General features: G+C 39.7%; 1 protein-coding gene across 1 annotated transcript; it reads right to left on the bottom strand.

Annotated features, from left to right (window-relative positions):
• Positions 1 to 19,655: 19,655 nt before the first annotated feature.
• LOC116115090 (homeobox-leucine zipper protein ATHB-13-like) lies at positions 19,656 to 20,554 on the bottom strand. The gene is made up of 2 exons (XM_031401234.1): positions 20,157 to 20,554; positions 19,656 to 20,047 (listed from the first exon to the last, which is right to left on the bottom strand). The coding sequence occupies exons 1-2, from the start codon at positions 20,281 to 20,283 to the stop codon at positions 19,656 to 19,658; spliced, it is 519 nt and encodes a 172-aa protein (XP_031257094.1). The 5' UTR covers positions 20,284 to 20,554.
• Positions 20,555 to 21,816: the final 1,262 nt, after the last annotated feature.

Raw genomic sequence — 21,816 nt, 5'->3', positions numbered from 1 at the left:
GATGTAAAGAATTTTGTATAATTATTCTTATTGTAAATTTAGCATGATGTATTTGTAATGTACTTAAAGACAGAGCAAAGGACGAGGCAACCATACTTGAAGACTCAAGATATTTATTACAGGACCCCTAGGTGACCCACCGATTCCTCTACGCTCGAGGAAATCGGTTTTAGTTGGGCCATGTACCGGCACGTTTTAATATTGTGTTTAGAATGCATGCTAAGATTGAATGTTGGATAACATGCCAAACAATGTCATTCTAACGAAGATAATAATCTGGTGACATTAAATAACAAACCGTCAATTAAAGTATATTAAGTCACGTAAGCTTTCCATCACCATGGTTTTAATCAAACCACTGTTCGTCGAAACCTTGTTCGCCAAAGCGAAGGGTACACTTCTACCAGTGGGAGGTTAAAATACATTGGAGTTTTCCTCAATGGTGATGGGTCGACTTAAAATGACGATTTTGCTTGTTCGCCAAAGCGAAGGTTGATAAACGCGTCATAGGCATAGTAGAGTAGTACACATATTGTGTGCATGTGGCGACATGTAGTGCCCACTCTACTGATACTGAGAATCACACTTGAGGACGATGACATGTAGTGTCCATTGGGTTGTGGGATTGGCTTGTTGGCTTTTTCACATTTGAGGTTGATAGTAGGAGCTATCGACTGGTGTGGATTAAGTTTGTTGGCCTACCTAATCAACTCATTTTGGTTTGAAATGGGCAGGATGGGATCTCGGTCCACTTGGAAAGTCAACGGGCTTTCCCGAGTTAATAGTAAGGGCTATTGACTTGAGTAAAATAGTGGGAGCATTGTTTAAAAAAAGACCATATTAAATAATAATGAACTTTATAATAACTTTATCTTTTCTGCAATTGTAGATTCACCAAAATGAGCATTATGAACCTATGACCGATAATCGAGAAAGAAAACAGGTTGGATGGATCCAATTTCTCAGACTGGTATCGTAATCTTCGGATTATACTCAAGTCAGAAAAGAAATTGTATATCCTTGAAAAGTCATACATAGCTGAGCCTGATCCTGATGCCACTTAGGAAGTAAAGGATACTTATCAAAACTTCCTTGATGATGCTGATAGCGTTCAATGCTTGATGTTAGCATCAATGACACCTATGCTGCAAAAGCAGCATGAGAATATGGATGCTGCTTCCATTATTCTACACCTCAAGGAGCTTTTCGAGACAAATGCTCGACATGAGAGGTACAAGGTGTCGAAAGCACTGTTTGAGAGTCGTCTGACTAATGGAGCCCAAGTTGGTCCTCATGTGCTCAAGATGATCGAGCATATAGAGAGGCTTGAGACTTTGGGATGTGGCTTGGATGCAGAATCACAAGTGGATTTAATTTTGCAATCCTTGCTTGACTCTTATGCTCCGTTCATAATGAATTTCAATATGAACACGATGGAGAAAACCCAGTTGTTAGTAAACGGTCCCGTATACGCAGCAGAAACAAAAAAAATAATATAACAGGATCGTTTACATGAGCCAAGATCAAGGGTATAATTTTACAATTGTATCATAATAAGAATCTGCAGAAATATTAATCATGAGTTAAGAGAAAACAAACGCACGTCGCCTTTTATTAGGCCTTTGTACGTTCTTCTGTTTTTTTTTTTAATATGATTACTTACTTATCAAAAAAAAAAAAAAAAAAATCAAACGCCCGTTGAAGGCTCCTCCAAATTTGTTAACGAATGTTTTGCTACTGATCCAAGTGTAGGATCGAACCCACGTAGTCCACGCGAAGACAATCTCAAAAGAACTAAGGAGGGATTTGCTAGATCCTCCTTAGCCTTAAGAATCAAGAAGATAGGGCTGTGTGTTTTGGGCAAAAATTGGATTCTGCCGTGGGAGTGTAAAATGGGGCTATGTGTTTTGTTTTTCAAAAAAAAAAAAAATCTCAATTAAAAATCACACACTTTTCTTTTTTATAGTAAAAACAATTTGCCCTAATCCCATACGGAACAGGCTTGGGCTCCAACCCAAACGCCCCATGTTGCCAAACACTCCCAATTTGATTTATTTTATTTTCCATCATTATCTCAATTAAAATCAATTAATATATATTAACATTTACAATAACGGTAATATATTTAAATATGTGCTGTGATCCTTTCATCATACGTTATCTCGACGAGACGAAGGCCTAGAAATAGTGTCAACCTTCGATTACTCTCGATATTATGTATTAAGTTTCTTGACCAATGACTGTATTATAATTCGGATAGAGCAACAACTCAATCCCACTGTGGCCACAGTTTTAACGTCATTGCATATAATGAATTGCGCCGTGAGATAACTTCTCCCGTATCCGGGAGTAATGAATCCTCTGTTAATCCACTATAGTCTTGATACACTCCTTGATGCAGCCATCACCACCGTATTGACAGCTTTGAAAAGAACTGCGTTAGGCTAGTGTCAAACTACATCAATCGGTGCACAAGGCGCTCCGGTGATCTCAAGTCTAAGGATCACATGCACCATCATTCATTAGAGGATTTGTTCCATAGATAATGGGGTTACCATCCATATGGAATCCTCTGGTGGGTCAATCCAGTGAACTTGCTGCGGTGTAATCGCCTACAGCAAGACCATGTGTTGCACCAGGTTGTCACCAAACAACCTTGACGAGTGAGATCAGTCACTGCCTTCGACAGGGTCATTCAACACTATGATAGCCTTACCGTATTATTGTGCCCTTACTTCAGAATAATACTGGGGCTACAGACGTTTCTAGAATGGCCACCATATGTGCTCATAAGGTTCTCACTATCAAGATTTGAAACACTTGATACCCTCGTCACGGTTCTACAATTCTAAGGACATATATCAAACATATTGGAATAATAATGATTTACGCGATATAGAATAAGATGCCTTTTATTATTGATTAATGAACATTATACAAAGAGTTAATTCTACAATAATTGTTTGGCTCTAGGGCAATACTCCAAAACCTGTCAGAACTTCTGAACATGCTGAGGACTGTAGAGCAGGACTTGAAAAAGTGCAAGCCGTTTTACGGTTGCTACCAGCAAAGTAAAGGGTAACGGCAATGGTAAGTGGTGGTGCTGTCGTAGGCAACAAGATTAAAAACCTCCTCTAACCTAACTACTGAACTGTAAATAGGGTAAGTAAGGGTCGATCCAACGAAGATGTCTAGCCGAATTTTCGATGATGTGAATAAGGTTTGGGGGGTTTTGAGTAAAACGAAAACAATCTCAGGCAAAGCAATCTAAACTAAATTATCAAAACAACCAAAATAACGTAACTGGTCTAAGTCAACATCCACCATCGGAATCTATAACTGGTCATTGATGCAAAAATAAATCAATTCTTGTTTTGATATTCACCGTTGGAACTATTTTCCTATCTTTCCTTAATTGTAATTAATTAAGAAATAAGCGATCTTAATTAATCTTACCACTAAAAAACCCTAGACAAGTGCTCAAGATTTAATCTAGTGGCAGCCTTAAGAATTAGAGAAATCGATGAAGCTAAACAACACAAACTCAAGCGGTGTATTTAATTTAGTTGAGTGTTCTTCATAAGATTACTAATTCCTGATGCAGTAAATTATAACCCTAATTGCTTCACAAGTTAGAAGGATCAAACAATTATGGATTTGATATCTAACTTAGCAGTAGATTGCAACAATTAAAAACTAGTAGGCCTCTAGTATTAAATGAAACAATCATAAAATTACGCACAAAAGAACATCCAATACTAAACACGAAAATTGAACACTAAGAAAAATAGATTAGATCTCACAGTTTATGATTTCCGAGGCCTCCATTTCCTTCGACCAAGTTATAAAAATTAGCCTCTCATGGCCATCAAGAAATTCCAAAGGAAAAGTTGCAGAGAAAAACCAGAGAGAGGCGTGTGTTTTTTCAAAACCAATCTGAGCTACTTAAACAAAATCCAGTTCAAGTATTTGAATCCCACTAAATCTCCTAAAGAAATATTCTAATATCCTAAAATAACATTAATCCGCATCTGATAATAAGATAAAGTCCTAAAATAAAATAGGGAAGTGGTGATTCTGAGCTGTAACTTGCGTGGCCACATGTCTTCAAATCTTCCAATAATAAACTGCCCAATTGATTTGCATGACAAGGCAGAATGCTCCAGGACGTCGGCAGTGCAGGTGCATCAACTTCAAGCCCGATACAACCTTGAGGCAGCAAGTATCATTCCAAACTCAAAACATGAAAGTTGTAGATATCTTTCTTACGGTTCCACAGAATTTTGAATCATCTCAATCGGAGCTGGATGTGAGAGTTATACCCAGATTAGGAAACAATGTTGAAACTATCCGAATTCGCTTAATTAGTTCCGTTTTGCAATTAAAGCCTCCATTTGCATCCTAAATCAAAATAGATAATAATAAGTACATAGGGCAACAAATACGTATAAAACACTAACATTAAAGGGGGTAAATATGACATTTTGCTTCCCATCAGTAAGGCCAAGGCTAAACCCAAGCCCAAGCCCAAAGGACAGGTTGCTCTAGGCCTGAGAGTGGATAGGGAAGGGCAAGGTAGTCTATTGTTTGTGGCAAGCCTGGCCACTGGAGGAAACACTGCAAGGCTTTCCCGCAAGCAAGAAGAAGTCAGAGGCTACGACTTCAGGTATTTATATATGACACAACATCTAGGGTCATTGAGACAAGATGTGGTACTCACATTGTATTGATGTGTAGGGACTAAGACAGAGTAGAGTGTTGCCAAGGGAGAGTGGACCTACGAGTTGGAAATGGAGCACATGTGGGCTGCATTGGCTGCAGGGACTTATTGTTATCTTTGCCTACGGGCTTGTTAGGAACTACATAACTGTTATCACGTACCTTCTATTTTTAGAATATTATTTCAGTATCCGCTTTGGAAATTATAGGGTTATTTGAGATATCTAATAGATTGTGTCCTTTAGTTTGAATGGTATTCTATTGGATGCAAGGTTTATAATGGATTGTATGTTCTTGATTTAAACAATAAAGATATTCTCAAAATTGAAACCAGAAAGCTAAACATAGCGATCAAAACCAGACATATCTCTGGCACTGTAGATTCTGTCATGTTAATAAGACTAGCATTGCAAAACTTCAAAGGGATGGAGTTTTGGACCCTTTTGACTTTTAGTCATTTGAGGTATGCGAGTCATGCCTGTTAGGGAAGATGACCAAGTCTCATTTCATAGGACAAGGTGAAAGGGCTACTGAGCTGTAGGCATCATCCATAGGGATGTATGTGGTCACATAACAGTTGAGGCCAGAGGTGGAATTCATACTTATCACATTTACTGATGATTTCAGTAGATATGGTTATGTTACTTATAGACATAAATCTGAAGCCTTTGATAAATTCAAGGAATTCAGGAATGAAGTACAGAATATGTTGGGAAAAAAGTTTATAAGCCTTTGGTCCGATCGAGGAGGTGAATACTTATGCTCAGGGTTTTCAAAATACCTGAAGGAATGTGGGATAGTATCACAATTCACCCCTCCTTGTACAGCCCAACACAATGGAGTGTCAGAAAAGAGGAATAGACCTTACTTGACATGGGAGGTCCATGATGAGTTTTAGTGATTTACTGCATCGTTCTGGGGTTATGCCCTAGAGACTGTGACTCATGTTTTGAACCGTGTGTCGTCAAAGTCTGTAGATAAGACTCCATATTAGCTATGGAGTGGGCAAAAGCCCAACTTGTCTTATCTAAGGATTTCGGGTTGCAAAGCTTATGTTAAGAAATTGACTTCGAATAAGCTAGACCCAAAATCCTGTAAATGTATTTTGTGGGGTATCTAAAGGAGACCAAATGATAATTTCACCACCAGAAGTGTGCAAAATTTTGTTGCTCGATCTGGTGTCTTCCTAGAAAAGGAATATTTTCTAAGAAGTATAGTGGGTGAAAAGTAGAAATCGATGAAGTTCTAAAACCACAAGATATACTAGACAAAGGACGGGATGATGTGCCATAGGAAGTGGTTGAGCATCATGAGGAGGTTACTCACAACTTGTGGATCAAAGTAAACCACCTCAGGTAGCCAGGAGCTACGTAGATTTGGGGAGTACGCATGAGCCCGAGAGATACGGTTATCTCGTGAAATCAAATGGTGAAGTACTAGTCTGCCAAGACGATGAAACCAGAACCTACGAGGACACTATATCGAATCCAGATTCCGTTAAATGGCTGAAGCCATGAAATCTGAGATGGACTCCATGTACCAGAACCAAGTATGGTCTCTGGTGGAACCACCTGAAGGGGTAAAACCCATAGGGTGTAAATGGGTCTTCAAGAAGAAGATGACATGGATGGTAACGTGCATACTTATAAAGCACGGCTGGTTGCCAAAGGTTTCAAACAAATTCATGGCATTGACTATGAAGAAGAAACCTTTTCGCTAGTTGCCATGATTAAATCCATTCAGATTATGCTTGCAATTGCTGCATATCATGACTATGAGATTTGGCAAATGGATGTCAAAAATGCTTTCCTAAACAGAAACTGAGGAGGAAGTGTATATGACAAACTGAGGTTTCATTCTGACAGTCAAGCTAATAAGGTATGCAAGTTACAGAGATCCATTTATGGACTCAAGCAAGCTTCAAGGAGCTGGAACATTCGTTTTGATGAAGCCGTAAAAGAATTGGTTTATCAAGAACGAAGATGAGCCTGTGTTTACAAGAAAGTGAGTGGGAGCGTAGTAGCATTCCTAGGTTGTATGTCGATGACATACTTCTGATCGAGAATGATATACCGAACTTGCAGTCGGTAAAGACTTGGTTATCCAAGTGCTTCTCCATGAAGGACTTAGGGGAAGCAGTCACATCCTTGGTATCTTTATCTTTCGTGATAGATCGCGTAGGTTACTTGGCCTAAGTCAGAGTGCATATATTGACAAAGTATTGAAGAGATTCAGTATGGAAAAATCCAAGAAGGATTTCTTCCGATGTCAATGGCGTTTATCTCTCTAAGGAATTGTTTCCTAAAACACAAGATGAGAGAGATAGGATGAAGAGGATCCATCATGTATGCCATGTTTGTACTCAGATGATGTCTCATGTGCTTTGAGCACTTGTAGTAGATATCAATCGGATCAGGTGAGCGTCACTGGAGGCTGTCAAGAATATTCTTAAGTACCTGAAAAGGATAAGAATATGTCTTGGTTCATGAAGGGGAAGATGATCTCACTGTAAAAGGATACAGTGATGCTAGTTTCCAAACGGACAAAGATGATTATCGATCACATCAGGGTTTGTATTTTGTCTCAATGGCGGTGCAGTGAGCTGGAAGAGCTCAAAGCAAAGCACTGTAGCGGATTCTACATAGAGGCTGAGTATATTGCATGTCAGATGCGGCCAGGAGGCAGTCTGGATTAAGAAGTTCATTACTGAACTTGGAGTGGTTCCTACGATTGTGATCCTATAGACATCTATTGTGACAACAATGGAGCAATTGCTCAAGCCAGGGAACCATAGTCTCATCAGAAGTCAAACACATACTCAGACGATTCATCTCATCAGAGAGATAGTTGAGAGGCAGGAGTGCAGATTAGTAAAGTGCATATTGACGACAATCTCGCAGATCCACTAAAAAGCCTCTGTCGCAGCAGAAGCATGAAAGGCACTTGAGATCATTTGGTATTAAATACATGAATGATTGGCTATAGTCCAAGTGGGACATTGTTAGAGTAGATGCCCTAGAGCCAATCAATTATTGTAGAATTGACTCTTGTAATAATGTTCATTAATCAATAAAAGACATTTTATATATCGCGTAAATCATTATTATTGCAATAGTATTGATATATGTCCTTAGAATGGTCGAACCGTGACGAGGTTATCAAGTGTTTCAAATCTTGATAGTGAGAATCCTATGAGCACATATGGTGACCATTCTAGAAACGTCCATAGCCCCAGTATTTCTGAAGTAAGGGCACAGATAATACGGCAAGGCTATCAGTGTTGAATGACCCTGTCGAAAGGCAGTGACTGATCTCACCCGTCAAGGTTGTTGATGACAACCTGGTGCAACACATGGGTGCTTGCTGCAGGCGAATACACCGCAGCAAGTTCACTGGACTAACCTATCAGAGGATTCCATATGGATGGTAACCCTTGTGTCTATGGACAAATCCTCAACAGAAGGTGGTGCACTGATCCTTAGACTGAGATCACCGGAGCGCCTTGTGCACGATTGGTGTAGTTTTACACTAGCCTAAAGCATTTCTTTTCAGAGCTGTCAATACAGTGGTGATTGGCTGCATCAAGAGGTGTATCAAGACTATGGTGGATTGACAGTGGATTCATCACTCCGGGTACGGGAGAAGTTATCTCACGGCGCAATTCAGTATATGGCAATGACATTAAAACTGTGGGCCATAATGGGATTGAGTTGTTGCTCTATCCGGAATAATATAGGTCATTGGTCCAGAAACTGAATACATAATACGAGAGTAACCAAAGGCTGACACTATTTCTATGCCTTCGTCTCGTCGAGATAACGAATGATGAAAGGATTGAATTGCACGATAACCATATCGTTGACAGATAGCTATTTTGCTGAATCTGAATCTATCGGGTGGCCATGATGCTTTGTAGAGGCCATCTTGGTCTATGTATAGTCAGACGATTAATTGTGTTAATCGCGATATACACTGCCGGTATGATGAGGAGCCTATGGGTCACATACATAGAAGTAATTTAAGAGCCAAGAGAAAGAATGACGTTTTTCGTTTTTAGGTGAAAGGGTATTTTGATAATTCACAGGGTAATTAAATTGCTGAGGTCGTAGCCTTTATTTAATTTGTTAGAAAAATTAAAAAGTGAAATACGTTTAAAATGTGTTCGCATATATTAAATATATTATCATTATTGTTAAATGTTAATATAATAATTGATTTTAACTGAGAAATGATGGAAAATAAAATATCAAATTGGGAGTGTTTGGTAACAGGGGGGTGTGGGTTGGAGCCCAAGCTATTCCATGGGGATAGGGCAACTTGATTTACTATAAAAGAAAAGTGTGTGTTAATTGAAAAGTAATTGATTTCTCTTTAAAATAAAAACACCAGTAGCCCCCCTCATTCTCTCCCACGACAGAGAAACGCCTTTGCCTAAAAACAATTTGATTTCCTTTCTTCTTAATCTTAAAGCCAAAGAGGATCTAGCAAATCCCTCTTTGGTTCTTTGTGATGTCTCGTGTGGACTACATGGGTTCGATCCTACACTTGGGTCGGTGGCAAAACGTTCAAAGACAAACGTGGTGGAGCCTCCAAACGTGGTATGGTTCTAAACTCATGAATAACCTTTGTGCAGATTTACTCTAATATAAATTGTAAAATTATACCCTTGATCTTGGCTCATGTAAACGATCCTTAATTATATTTTTGTTTCCGCTGCGTATATGGGAACGTTTACTAACAATATGATATTCATGCTGCTTGACATGCTTGTATGAAATTTTATATTTTGAAGACAAAATTTCTGTTCTTAAAGTCATGTAATATGCATGTTGTTTTTTATGCATCTTGATGCTTTTTTACTAAATTGAATATATCACATATATGATAAATGCATGTGAATATAAGCATATTGATGCAAGTTTGATGACTTTGAAAAGGGAAGAATTCGACCAAACATTATTGGATGCATAATGTATTTTGAATGGATGTTTGAGAGTGTTATATGTGATATAATGGAGCATAAATGCATTGGCTTGAATTGTATGTGAATACAATTTTGATGGTGGATTTATGAACATTTTGTACATTATTTAACATTTAAAAATCTGCATTTGAATGCAACTGTTTGCATGTTGACTAAGGTTAGTATTTAAGCTTTCTCCATGCATAAATGAATAAGTAAGGAGGCATGTTTTAATGGTGATTAATAGTGTTTCTTTATGAATTTTGCTTGAAAAGTTATGGAGAATTGAATGCATGATTGATGCAAATTGGTATCACATTCGGCCATATCATAGATTGAACGGTGCTTGAATTGTTCATATTTTGATAATGATCAAGGTGTATGGATGAAGGTTAAGTGAATGGCATGTTAATTTGATGAATTTGTAAATATGTGTGTATCATTAATGGATTTATAATGCATAGTTGATGTGTTTTGTCATATGGTCTTAATTTGATAAGACATGGTGTGAAAGAGTATATTTATATGATGGATAATATAAGATATTTTAATTCATGTGATGTATAATATATGATATTATTTTTAATGTACTAAAATATGCATGTACCTTGGTTCAATGATGACATCTTTTTATGTATTATCACAAGAAGTTATTTATTTAAATATTGCAACTTGCATAAATATTTATTACATGTCCTTGATGAATTAATATTTATTAAAGTGATGGATGAATATTAATTAGGGGATGATCATGGGTGGTATATTTATTTTTCCCAAAAATATTTGATATTTGGGATGTAATATTCTTTCAATGGCTTGTAATATAATTAATTTTATTATTAGGTTGTTATCCGGGCCTGCGTGGTACTAAAATGGTTATGAATAGTACGACAGACGGAGGATGGAGATCCAAACAATCACCGGATGAAGATCCGTAAGGAGTGATAGAATTAGGTGAATGTTTACCTAATTATGATGTATTTTAAAAAAACCCATGATCATCCCACCATGTTTTTATTTATACGGATACATTTGAATTAAGTATTGTGATAAATGTAAAACATTTTTTAATCAAAAGTTAAACCTAATAATCTCCCTAACGAACAAATTAGATGCAAGCCTTCCATCATAGGCCAATTAATTCTTGACATAAAATTAGAGATCCCAAGAATTCTATTATGTGAGGATGCTAATTTTATGACATGGAATTAAATTCTTAGTCTTGGATAGAAATTTTCATAATACTCAAGATTTCTATTATATGAGGGTATAGTGGGAATTCTATTTAAGAAAGCATAATGGGTTGGATTTAACTAGTCTAGGGTACCAAGATTTCTATTATGTGAGGTATCCAAAACTAGAAGCAAGGAATGAATCATACCTTATATTGTGAAGGGAATAGTTCCCACTTGTTAAATTTAATGACCAAGATTTCTATTATGTGAGGTTTAATTAATTTAATAAGAATTTGATTCCCCACTAGAAATTATTCCAACGAAATTTCCAAATCATCATTTAGGGGAGTATGGGATTTGAAATAAAAATAGTGGGAGCTAATAAGATTAGCATTAAAGGGTTTAAATTTACAAGAAACTAATAAAACTTGTTTTCCTTGCAGTCTCTTTCGGTATTTTTGTGATATTTATTTAATGAAAATGAGCAATAACCTGCTTTTGAGGATTCTCGATGACAACAAGTTGATCGAACCGAATTTTAATAATTGATTAAGGAATTTGAGAATTGTTCTAAATTTTGAAAAGGCTCGGTATGTCTTGGAAGCACCCCTTCCACTTTTTTTTTTTTTTTTGTAAGTAAGTAATCATATTAAAGAAACAAGAACAATGTACAAAGGCCTAATAAAAGGCGACCAGCTATTTTGGGACATGCCCGAAAATAGGAAACAAAAGAAACAAGCCTACAACAGCCATCCGCTCTAGGGGTTTATCAAAAAACACAAAGGGAGATAAACACCAAGAAGAAAGAAAAGAGAACACCAAAAAACCCACCACCATAGGACACCTCCCAGGTTAGGATCATTAAAGAAAAACACAAAAACAAACGCTTTACCAATGAGACAAAACAACCAAGCAAAAAAACCCTTCTGCTTAACCTCTGTAATCCAATCTTCAAACGGTGTTGAGAACTTGAGGAACGTCTTTGAAAATAGATCTAGGGAGGCCCAATCATTTGCCAACCTCTATTGCTATAGGATGCAGTGAATATCCTAAGGTCCAAAGCTTTATCTCTCACAACACTTTTGATAGCATCAATTATGGTGAAGAATCTATGGTCACCCCTAAAAATTCGCGAATTTCGTTCCCTCCAAATCCAATAAAACCTGGAGCCCTAAAACAAAGCCTACCCAAAGTGAATTTTAGACTCTTACCTTTCCATATCCTTGCCAAATGGGGGACGTAATCATGCCAGGGTCTGACCGATCGAAAAGCTCTAATATACGTGATCTGAGAGATCTGATGCGCAAGATTTGAGCGATCTGACCGCGCGATCATAGAGATCTTATCGCACGACTTGAGAGCTCTGATGCGTACGATCTGAGAGATCTTATCGTACGATCTTAGTGATCTGATGCATACGATTAGAGGGATCTGAACGCACGATCTAGGAGATTTGGGCGGTCTAACCGCGCGACAAAAGAAATCTGGGTGCGTAATTCGAGAGCTCTCATGCGTATGATATGATAGATCTAATCGCTTTATCTGAGAGAATTGGCTGCGCGATCTGAGAGCTCGGATGCACGTGATTTGAGAGTTGATGTAGAGCTTATGCGTGCAATCTGAGTGATCTAACCGCACAATCTAATAGATCTGGCCACGCGATTTGAGGGCTCTGATGCGCCTATCTGAGGGATTTGACCACGCAATCTGAGCCATCTAATCGCGCGATATTAGTGGTCTTATAGCAATTTGAGAGCTCTATTGCGTATGATCTAAGAGATCTAACTGCACGATCTGAAGATGTGCTCGCGCGATCTAAGAGCTCCGATGCGTGCGATCTGAGAGTTCCGATACGTATGACCTGAGAGATCTGACCACACGATCCAAGACCTCTTATGCATACGATTTGAGAGATCTAGTCGCATATCTTAGAGCTCTCATGCAGTCGATCTGATAGATATGACTGCACGATCTGATAGATTTGATGCGTGCGATCTAAGATTTCATATGCGTACGATCTGAGAGATTTGACCACACAATCTAAGATATCTGGCCACGCAATTTGAGTGCTTTGATGCATACGATCTGAGAAATCTGACGGTATGATCTAAGAGATCTTGTAGCACGATTTGAGAGCTTTAAAGCATACGATCTAAGAGGTCTGATGCGCGCGATCTATGAGATCAGTTGCGCGTGATGTGAGCTATTTGACCACACAATCTGAGAGATCTGGCCATGCGATCTAAGAGCCTTTAGGAGTACGATCTGAGAAATTTAGCCGCGCAATCTAAGAGCTCTGATACGCACGATCTGAGAGTTCAAACCGCACAATCTAAGATCTAATCGTACGATTTAATACCTCTAATAGGTGCGATCTGAGAGCATTGATGTGTACGATTTGAGAAATCTGACAATGCGGTCTAAAAGATCTGGCCAGACGATCTGAGAACTCTAATGCGCACGATCTAAGCAAATTGACTGCACGATCTTAGAGATCTTGCTGCGATTTGAGAGCTCTAATGCATACGATCTGAGAGATCTGACCGCACGATCTGACAGATCTTGGCACGCAATCATAAAGCACTGATCCGCGCTATCTAAAAGCTCTGTTTCATACGATTTGAGAGATCTAACCGCATGAACTGAGAGCTCTTATGTGTACGATCTGAGAGCTCTTATGTGTACGATCTGAGAGACCTGATCGCATGATCTGAGAGACCTGACCGCATGATCTGAGAGCTATTGTACGTACTATTTGAGAGAGATGACCACACAGTTTGAGAGATCTAATGTGCGCGATCTTAGAGATCTTGTCGTGATCTGAGAGCTCTGATGCGTATGATATGAGAGATCTGACCGCACGATCGGAGAGATTTTGGCCACGTGATCTGAGAGTTTTGATGTGTATGATCTGAGAGATCTAGCCGCGTGAATGATCAGTTATGCGCGATATGAGTTGTCTAACCACGCGATCAAAGAGCGCTGATGCGTATGATCTTAGAGGTCTGGCTACGCGATCAAAGAGATCTGACTGCATGATCTAAGAAATCTTATGTGCACGATATGAGAGATTTGATGCACACGATCTAAGAGCTCTGATGTACGCGATCTGAAAGCTCTCACCGTACGATCTGAGTGACCTAGCCATATGGTCTAAGAGCTCTGATGCATGCAATCTAAGTTATCAGACTATGTGATCTGACAGATTTGGCTGCGCGATCTAAGAGCCCTTATGCGTAAGATCAGCTCGCTCAAATCTCGTGCTCGATCTAAGAGCATTAATGCGTGTGATTTGAGCGAGCTGACGGCACGATCTAAGATATCTGGTCTCGCGATCAGAGAGATCTGACTAAGCGTTCTAACCATACGATCTGACCACGCGATCTAAGCAATCTTATACGTAGTTTCTGAGAGATCTAACCATACAATCTGATTGATCTGGTCGTGCGATTTGAAAGCTTTGATGCGCGCCATATAAGAGATCAGACCATATGATCTAAGAGCTATGATGTGCACGATATGGGAGATCTGATGCATGCAATCTGAGGGCTTTGATACGTGCGGTCTGGGAACTCTGATGTGCTCGATGTGAGAGCTTTAATGTGATCTTAGACATCTAGCCACGCGATATGAGAGATCTGGCTACCCGATTTGAGAGCATTGATGCACACTATTTGAGCGCTCTGACTGCACGATCTAAGCTTTGATGTTTACGATATGAGAGATCTGACCACATGATCTGCGAGATCTGGTTCCGTAATCTGAGAGCTCTGATGTGCGTGATTTGAGAGTTTTGATGTGCACAATCTGAGGGTTATGATGCATCCGATCTGATAGATCTAATCGCACGATCTATGATATATGGCCGCACGATCAGAGAGATTTGACCGCATGATCTGAGACATCTGATTGTGCTACTGAGAGCTCTTATGGGTATGATCTGAGTGATCTAATTGCGAGATCTGGCTACGCGATTAAAAAGCTTTGATTCGCGTGATCTGGGAAATGTGGTGTGCCCAATCTGAACGACCTGACCGTGTGATCTAAGGGTTCTGGTCGTACGATCTCAAAGCTTTGGTGCGTACGATTTTAGAGATCTGACTACGCGATCTAAGGATCGGATGTGCGCAATCTGAGAGATCTGATGCGTGCGATCAGAGAATTCTAATACGTGTGATCTGAGAGCTCTAACTGTGCAATCTGAGAGATTTGGCTGATCTATGTGAGAGCTTTAATGCGTACAATCTGAGAGATCTGACCGCACAATCTGAGTGATCTAGCAACATGATCTAAGAGCTTTGATGCGCGCGATTTGAGCGGCCTGACTGTGTGATCTAAGAGCTCTTATGCGTAAGATCAGAGAGATCTAGCTAGACGATCTAAGAGATCTGATGTGTATGATCTGAGAGTTCTAATGCGCACGATCTAAGCAACCTAACTTGCGCGTTCTGAGGATCTTATGTGTACGATCAGAGAGATCTAACAGCACGATCTGAGACGTCTGATCCACATGATTTAAGAAATCTGCTGCATGCGATCTAGCGATCTAACAACGCGATCTAAGCGATCTAGTCGTGTGATCTGAGAGCTTTTATGTGTATAATCTGAGAGATCTGATTGCACGATCTTACAGATCTAGTCGCGCGAATTGAAAGCCCTGATGCGCATGATCTGAGAAATTTAATACGCATAATCTGAGCGATCTAACCGTACGATTTGGGAGTTCTGGCCACACGATATACGAGCTCTAATGCATACATTTTGAGAGATTAGACTACACGATCTGAGAGATCTAGGCGGACGATCTGAGAGCTCTAACGCATACGATCTGAGAGATAGGATACGTGCGATCTGGAGGCTCTGATGAGTGATGTAAGAGCATCGATGCTCGCGATCTTAGAGCTTTATGCGAATGGTGAGAGATCCGAATGCACGATCTGAGAGCTCCGTATGACATAAGAAATCTAACTACCCGATCAAGGAGATTTGGCTGCGTGATCTAAGAACTCTGGTGTGCGCGATCTGAGAGATTTGGCTGTGTGATCCAACAGATATGGCCGCGCGATCTAAGAGCTCTGATGCATACTGTCTGAGAGATCTGACCGCACGATCAAAGAAACCTAGTCGCACGATCTAAGAGCTCATATGCCCGCGATCTCAAAGCTCGGATGTGTACGATCTCAGAGTTGGGTGCGTACAATCTCAGAGATCTTGCGACGCGATAAGAGTGCTTTGATGTGTACAAACTAAGAGATCTGACCGTGAGATCTTAGAGTTCTAGCCGTGCAATTTTAGATCACTGATGCCCACGATCTAAAAGATATATTGCGTATGATCTAAGAGATTTTACTACATGATTTAAGAGATCTCACTACGCGATCTGAGGGCTTTGATATACGTGATTTGAGAGATCTTGATGCGTAATCTGAGAGCTCTAATATGCCTGATTCGAGAGATTTGACAATGCGATCTGAGAGCTCTAATACGTACAATCTGAGAGCTCTGATTCGTACGATCTGATAGCTCTGATTCGTATGATCTGAGAAATTTGATCGCGCAATCTAAGAGCTCTGATGCCTATGATCTAAGAGATCTGACCGCAAGATTTGAGAGACAGGTGTGCGCGATCTGGAGCTTTGATTCGCACGATCTAAGCGATTTGACCACGCGATCTTAGAAATATGTCACACAATTAAGAGCACTGATATGCGCAATCTGAACGATTTGGGAGATTTAGCCACGCAATCTAAGAGCTCCTATGCCCACGATATAAGTGATTTCACCGCTTGATCTTAGAGCTTTAATGCATATGATCTTATAGATCTGGCTACACGATCTGAGGCATCTGACCACATGATCTGAGAGATTTGGCTATGTGATCTAAGAGCTTTGATGCGTGCGATTAGATCTATTTGACGGCGTAGTATGACAGATTTGGCCGCATGATCTTAGACCTCTTATGCCTACGATCTGAGAGATTTGACCGCACAATCTAAGAGCTCTCATGTTAGCGATATGAGAGCTCTGATGCGCGTGATCTAAGAGATCTAATAATGCGGTCTGAGTGATCAGATGCTTACAATCTAAGACACCCGACCACACAATCTAAGAGTTCTGGTGTACGTGATCTAAGAGATCTGATGCATACAATCTAAAAACTTTGATGCGCATGATCTGAGCAATCTAACCGCTCGATCTTAGAGATCTTGTTGCACGACTTGGAGCTCTGATGCGTTCAATCTCAGAGATCTTACCACGTGATCTGAGTGTTTTGATGCGTACGATCAGAGAGATCTGACCGTATGATTTGGGAGATTGGGTTGTGTGACCTAAGAGCTCTGATGCGCGCGATCTGAGAGATCTGAATGCGCACTTCAACAGCTCTAATGTAAGCGATATAAGAGCTCTGATGCACACGATCTAAGAGATCTAACTGCACGATCTGAGAGATATGACCGCGCGATCTGAGTGATCTGATACGTACGATTAGAAAGACCTGATTGCATGATCTGGAAGATCTGATGTCCGTGTTCTGAGAGCTCGAATGCGCACAATCTGAGAGATCCGACTCACACGATCTGAGCAATCGATCGCACAATCTGAGCGATCGACCACGCAATCTTAGAGATCTTGTCGCACGACTTGAGAGCTTTGATGCGTACGATCTAATAGATTTGGTCGCTCGATCTAAGAAATCTTATGCACAAGATTTGAGAGCCCTAATGCACGCGACAAGAGAGTTCTTGGTGCGCAATCTGAGAGCTCTGATGCATAAGATATGAGAGCTTTGACTGCTCTATCTAATAGAACTTGGCGCGTGATCTAAAAGCTTTGATGCATGCAATTTGAGAGATCTGATACGTGCAATCTGAGCTATCTGAACGCACAATCTGAGAGATTTGGTCGTGCGATCTGAGAGATCTAGCTACGCGATCTAAGTGCTCTGTTGCGTAAGATCTGAGAGATCTAACTGCACAATCTAAGAGATCTGGCCGCGCGATTTGAGGGCTCTGATGCGCACGATTTGAGTGGTTTGACCACACAATTTGAGCCATTTGACCGCGCGATATTAGGGATCTTGTAGCAATTTTAGAGTTCTGATACGTACACTCTAAGAGATCTGACCGCACGATCTGAGAGATTTGGCCATACGATCTGAGAGATTTGGCCATACGATCTGAGAGATTTGGCTATGCGATCTGAGAGCTCTTATACGCGCGATATGAGAGCTCCGATGGGTATAATTTGACAGGTCGGACTGCACAATCTAAGAGCTCTTATGTGTACAATCTAAGAGATCTAGTCGCACGATATGAGAGATCTGCCCACATATCTGAGAGCTCTCTTGCGTTCGATCTGAGAGATCTGATGCGTGCGATCTAGGCGGTCTAATGCGCACGATCTGAGAAGTTTTACCGCACGTTCTTGGAGATCTGGCCGCGCAATCTAAGAGATCTGACTGCGAGCTATGATGAATACGATTCAAGAGATTTGACCGCACAATCTGAGAGTTTTGGTTGCGCGATCTAAGAGCATTGATGCGATCTAAAAGATCAGAGCAATCTGGACGCGCTATCTGAGCTAACTGCCCGCATGATATGAGATATCTGGTTGCGTGATCTGAGAGCCTTATTGTGTACAATCTTAGAGATCTCACTGCACAATTTGGGTAGTACCACCACATGATCTAACCGGTTGGACCGTGCAAATGGAAAGATATGGGAAGGCGATCTAAGAGCACTAAAACATACGATATGAGAGATCTGACCACACGATTTGAGAAAACTGGCAGCATAATCTGAGAGCTCTGATGCACGAGATCTAAAGGATGTAATACGCGCGATCTGAGCTATCTCACTACGCAATCTAGGAGATATAGCCACGCGATCTAAGAGCGTTGATTCATACAATCATAGAGATCTGGTGTCGCGATCTATGAGATATGACCGCACGATTTGAGAGATCTGGCCGCGTAATCTGAGAGCTTTAATGTGCGAGATATGAGAGATCTGGCACGTGATATGCGAGATTTGGCCATGACATCTTAGAGCTCTTACGCGTACGATCTGAGAGATTTGACCACACTTTTTGAGAGATCTGGTTGCGCGATTTGAAAGCTCTGACGTGTGGGATCTGAGAGCTCTAATGCACGCGATCTAAGTGCTCTGATGTGTACGATCTAAGAAATCTGACTGCACGAACTAAGTGATCTGGTCGCATAATCTGAGAGCTCTAGTTGCGCGATCTAAGAGCTTTGATGTGCGCGATCTGAGCTATTTGACCACGCGACATGAGAAACCTCTCCACAATATCTTAAAGCACTTATGCGCACAATCTTAGAGCTTTGATGCGTACGATCTAAGAGATCTAGCCGTCTCATTTGAGAGCCTCGTTAGTAAATACGAGTACGACAAAAAAACGGTACGAGAATTTTACTGGTATAATACGGCAAACGACGAAAAATACATTTATAAAATTCGGCCATAAAATTCAGATACGGAAAAAATACGGTATATGTATATACGGGTTTAATACGGTGTGTTGTCAATAATACGTTTTGAAAAATACGACAATATCAATCTTAGTTTTAACACTTTTATGGACTACCTGGTTAAAATCAATATAACATTTCAAATGCAAAGTATTCAATTAACCAATAACACAAATACCCAATCTATAACTGATATTCAAATTACAGTCTCGAGACTCAAACACAATATTTAGACTTAGAAAAAGGGCATGCAAAAAATAAGTGGTCAAGAGATTCCATGGATGAGTTACAAAAGCAACAATGAGCATTAGTAGTNACTAACCTCAGCATGAAGCTTCTGGTTTTGAGCTTGGAGTTCATCATTATCTGCTTTGATGGCTTCATATTGTCTCTTGAGGAGATCATAGTCTTTCTCAAGTTGTTTGGTTTTCCACCTAGCCCTTCTGTTTTGGAACCAAATAGCGATCTGTCTTGGTTGGAGACCAAGAGCCCTAGCCAGCTGCATTTTTCTCTCAGGCTCAAGTTTGTTCCCCAATTCAAAATTCTTTTCAAGGGTTTTTACCTGCTCCATGTTAAGCCTCCTCTTCTTCTCTCCTGCCTGTGACCCATCATCAGACAAATCATCCTCTCCATTTGCTTCTTCACCAATATCGATTCCTGAGAACGACATTGATCGCTTTCCTAGAAACGATGCAACCCCTGCACCAAAAATTAATTTTATTAAAATCTATAATAGTACATAAATACTGTACACAGTACATGTGTCGTGTGTGTGAGTGAGTGAGAGAGAAAGAGAGAGAGCGAGTACCATGAAAGTCTTGAGGTGTGCATGATGATAGAATTGGATTGAGAGAGGTGGGGGGTTGATGATCATCTTCATGAGAAGTTTGTAGCATGAAATTTGTTGGGAAGAAAGCCATCCCATTGCAAGTCATGACCTAGCTAGACTTGTGCCACAAATCTTAAGAATTGTGGTGAGAATCTCAGGTTCATGTTCAAACTAGAGAAAGGATGAAGATTGTCAGAGTAAAAGAGATTTCAGTGTAGGGAAAGGAACTGAGAGAGACTTGATAATTCAGAGATGAAGAAAAGGTGGGATGGATATATAGCTTATATACCTTATCAGTTGCTGGGAAGAGATTACTTGTTTCAGTTTTTATATATAAAATTATATTTCGAGAGAGAGAGGAAAGAGGGAAGGGAGAGTGAGGATGAGATGTTTGATAATTCTATAGTTCTACTTCTCTTTATATGAGGAGGAATTTCACTTGCTGTTTTTGCTTTTTTTTTTTTTTTTTATATATAACTAATTAAGCTGTTGGAAAAAAAAAGAATTATACACTTGTACTTGAACTCTCTATATTAAAAACAAAATAAATTTTCTTCACAAATTTTTCTTTACAATCTTCCCTTGCTAGCTATATGGCAATACATCACCTAGATTAAAAATATATATATATATATAATAATAATAATAATAATAATAATAACAGCAACGGAATTTTAACAGAAAGCGAAATTACCAATTGGTGTTAAATTAAACTTGATCAGAGGTTAAATGCAAAGGGAGAAAATTAGTGGTAATTTTTCTTAACCGTTGGTTGTGGTCCAGGCATTCTTAAGAGACAAGTAGTGGTGTTATCTTAATAAAGACAGTTGTCTTTTAACAAAAATAAAATTTAGAATAAGAAGAAAGCACTTAGAATGGATTGTCAAAGGGAGAGGGGGAGTGTGGTCATTTTTAAAAGCCACTTTTATATGAAGTGGGTGATGAGTTAATATAAAGTATGTTGGTTATAATTCAGTGATATTGATGAATGGTAAATTAAGTAGATCAGAGTAACAACGTTGGATAACATATGTTGTGTTAATTGAAGAAAGAGATGAGGATACTTAAGATGTAAAAAGGATTGAAATTTGAGAGAGGGAGAGAGAAAGGGCAGGAATCTAGGGATGGGTCCAACGAGAGGGGCAGGGTTTGCTACCTAACCCACCAACAGGTATCGTGCATTAAGACGAACCTCTTTCCAATCCATTATCCTCTCATCAGTTTCAGCTATGTTGTTGCATTTGAAAGAAAGAACGAAAGAGAGAGATGAGGGTTTTGAAAAGCCCAAGCAAAATCCCTGTTCTAATAACCCTACAAGAGCTGGTCTTTTTTGTCTCTGTACCCACCCTCTCTATCTCCACTCTTTCTCTCTCTTCTGCCACTTCCCACCACCCTTCTGCGACCCCCGTCGTCATGTCCAATCCCACACTCTATTTTATTTACATGTATCTCTTGCTTGTTACTTAAGTTTCTAATTGATGGAATTTGCTAGATATATATGATTATTTAATAGATATATATAACACAAAAACGTACGTGTGGCTTACAAAATTCTAGGTCTCTAATTAATTTGCAAACTTATGACTGTGCATTCATGATGATGAGATGCAGCTAGCCCTCATGCATATATATACATATG

Source organism: Pistacia vera, unplaced genomic scaffold, assembly GCF_008641045.1.
Source record: "Pistacia vera cultivar Batoury unplaced genomic scaffold, PisVer_v2 Contig730, whole genome shotgun sequence".
In the NCBI taxonomy this organism is placed as follows: Eukaryota; Viridiplantae; Streptophyta; class Magnoliopsida; order Sapindales; family Anacardiaceae; genus Pistacia; species Pistacia vera.
This window is presented reverse-complemented; position numbering and strand designations above follow the sequence as displayed.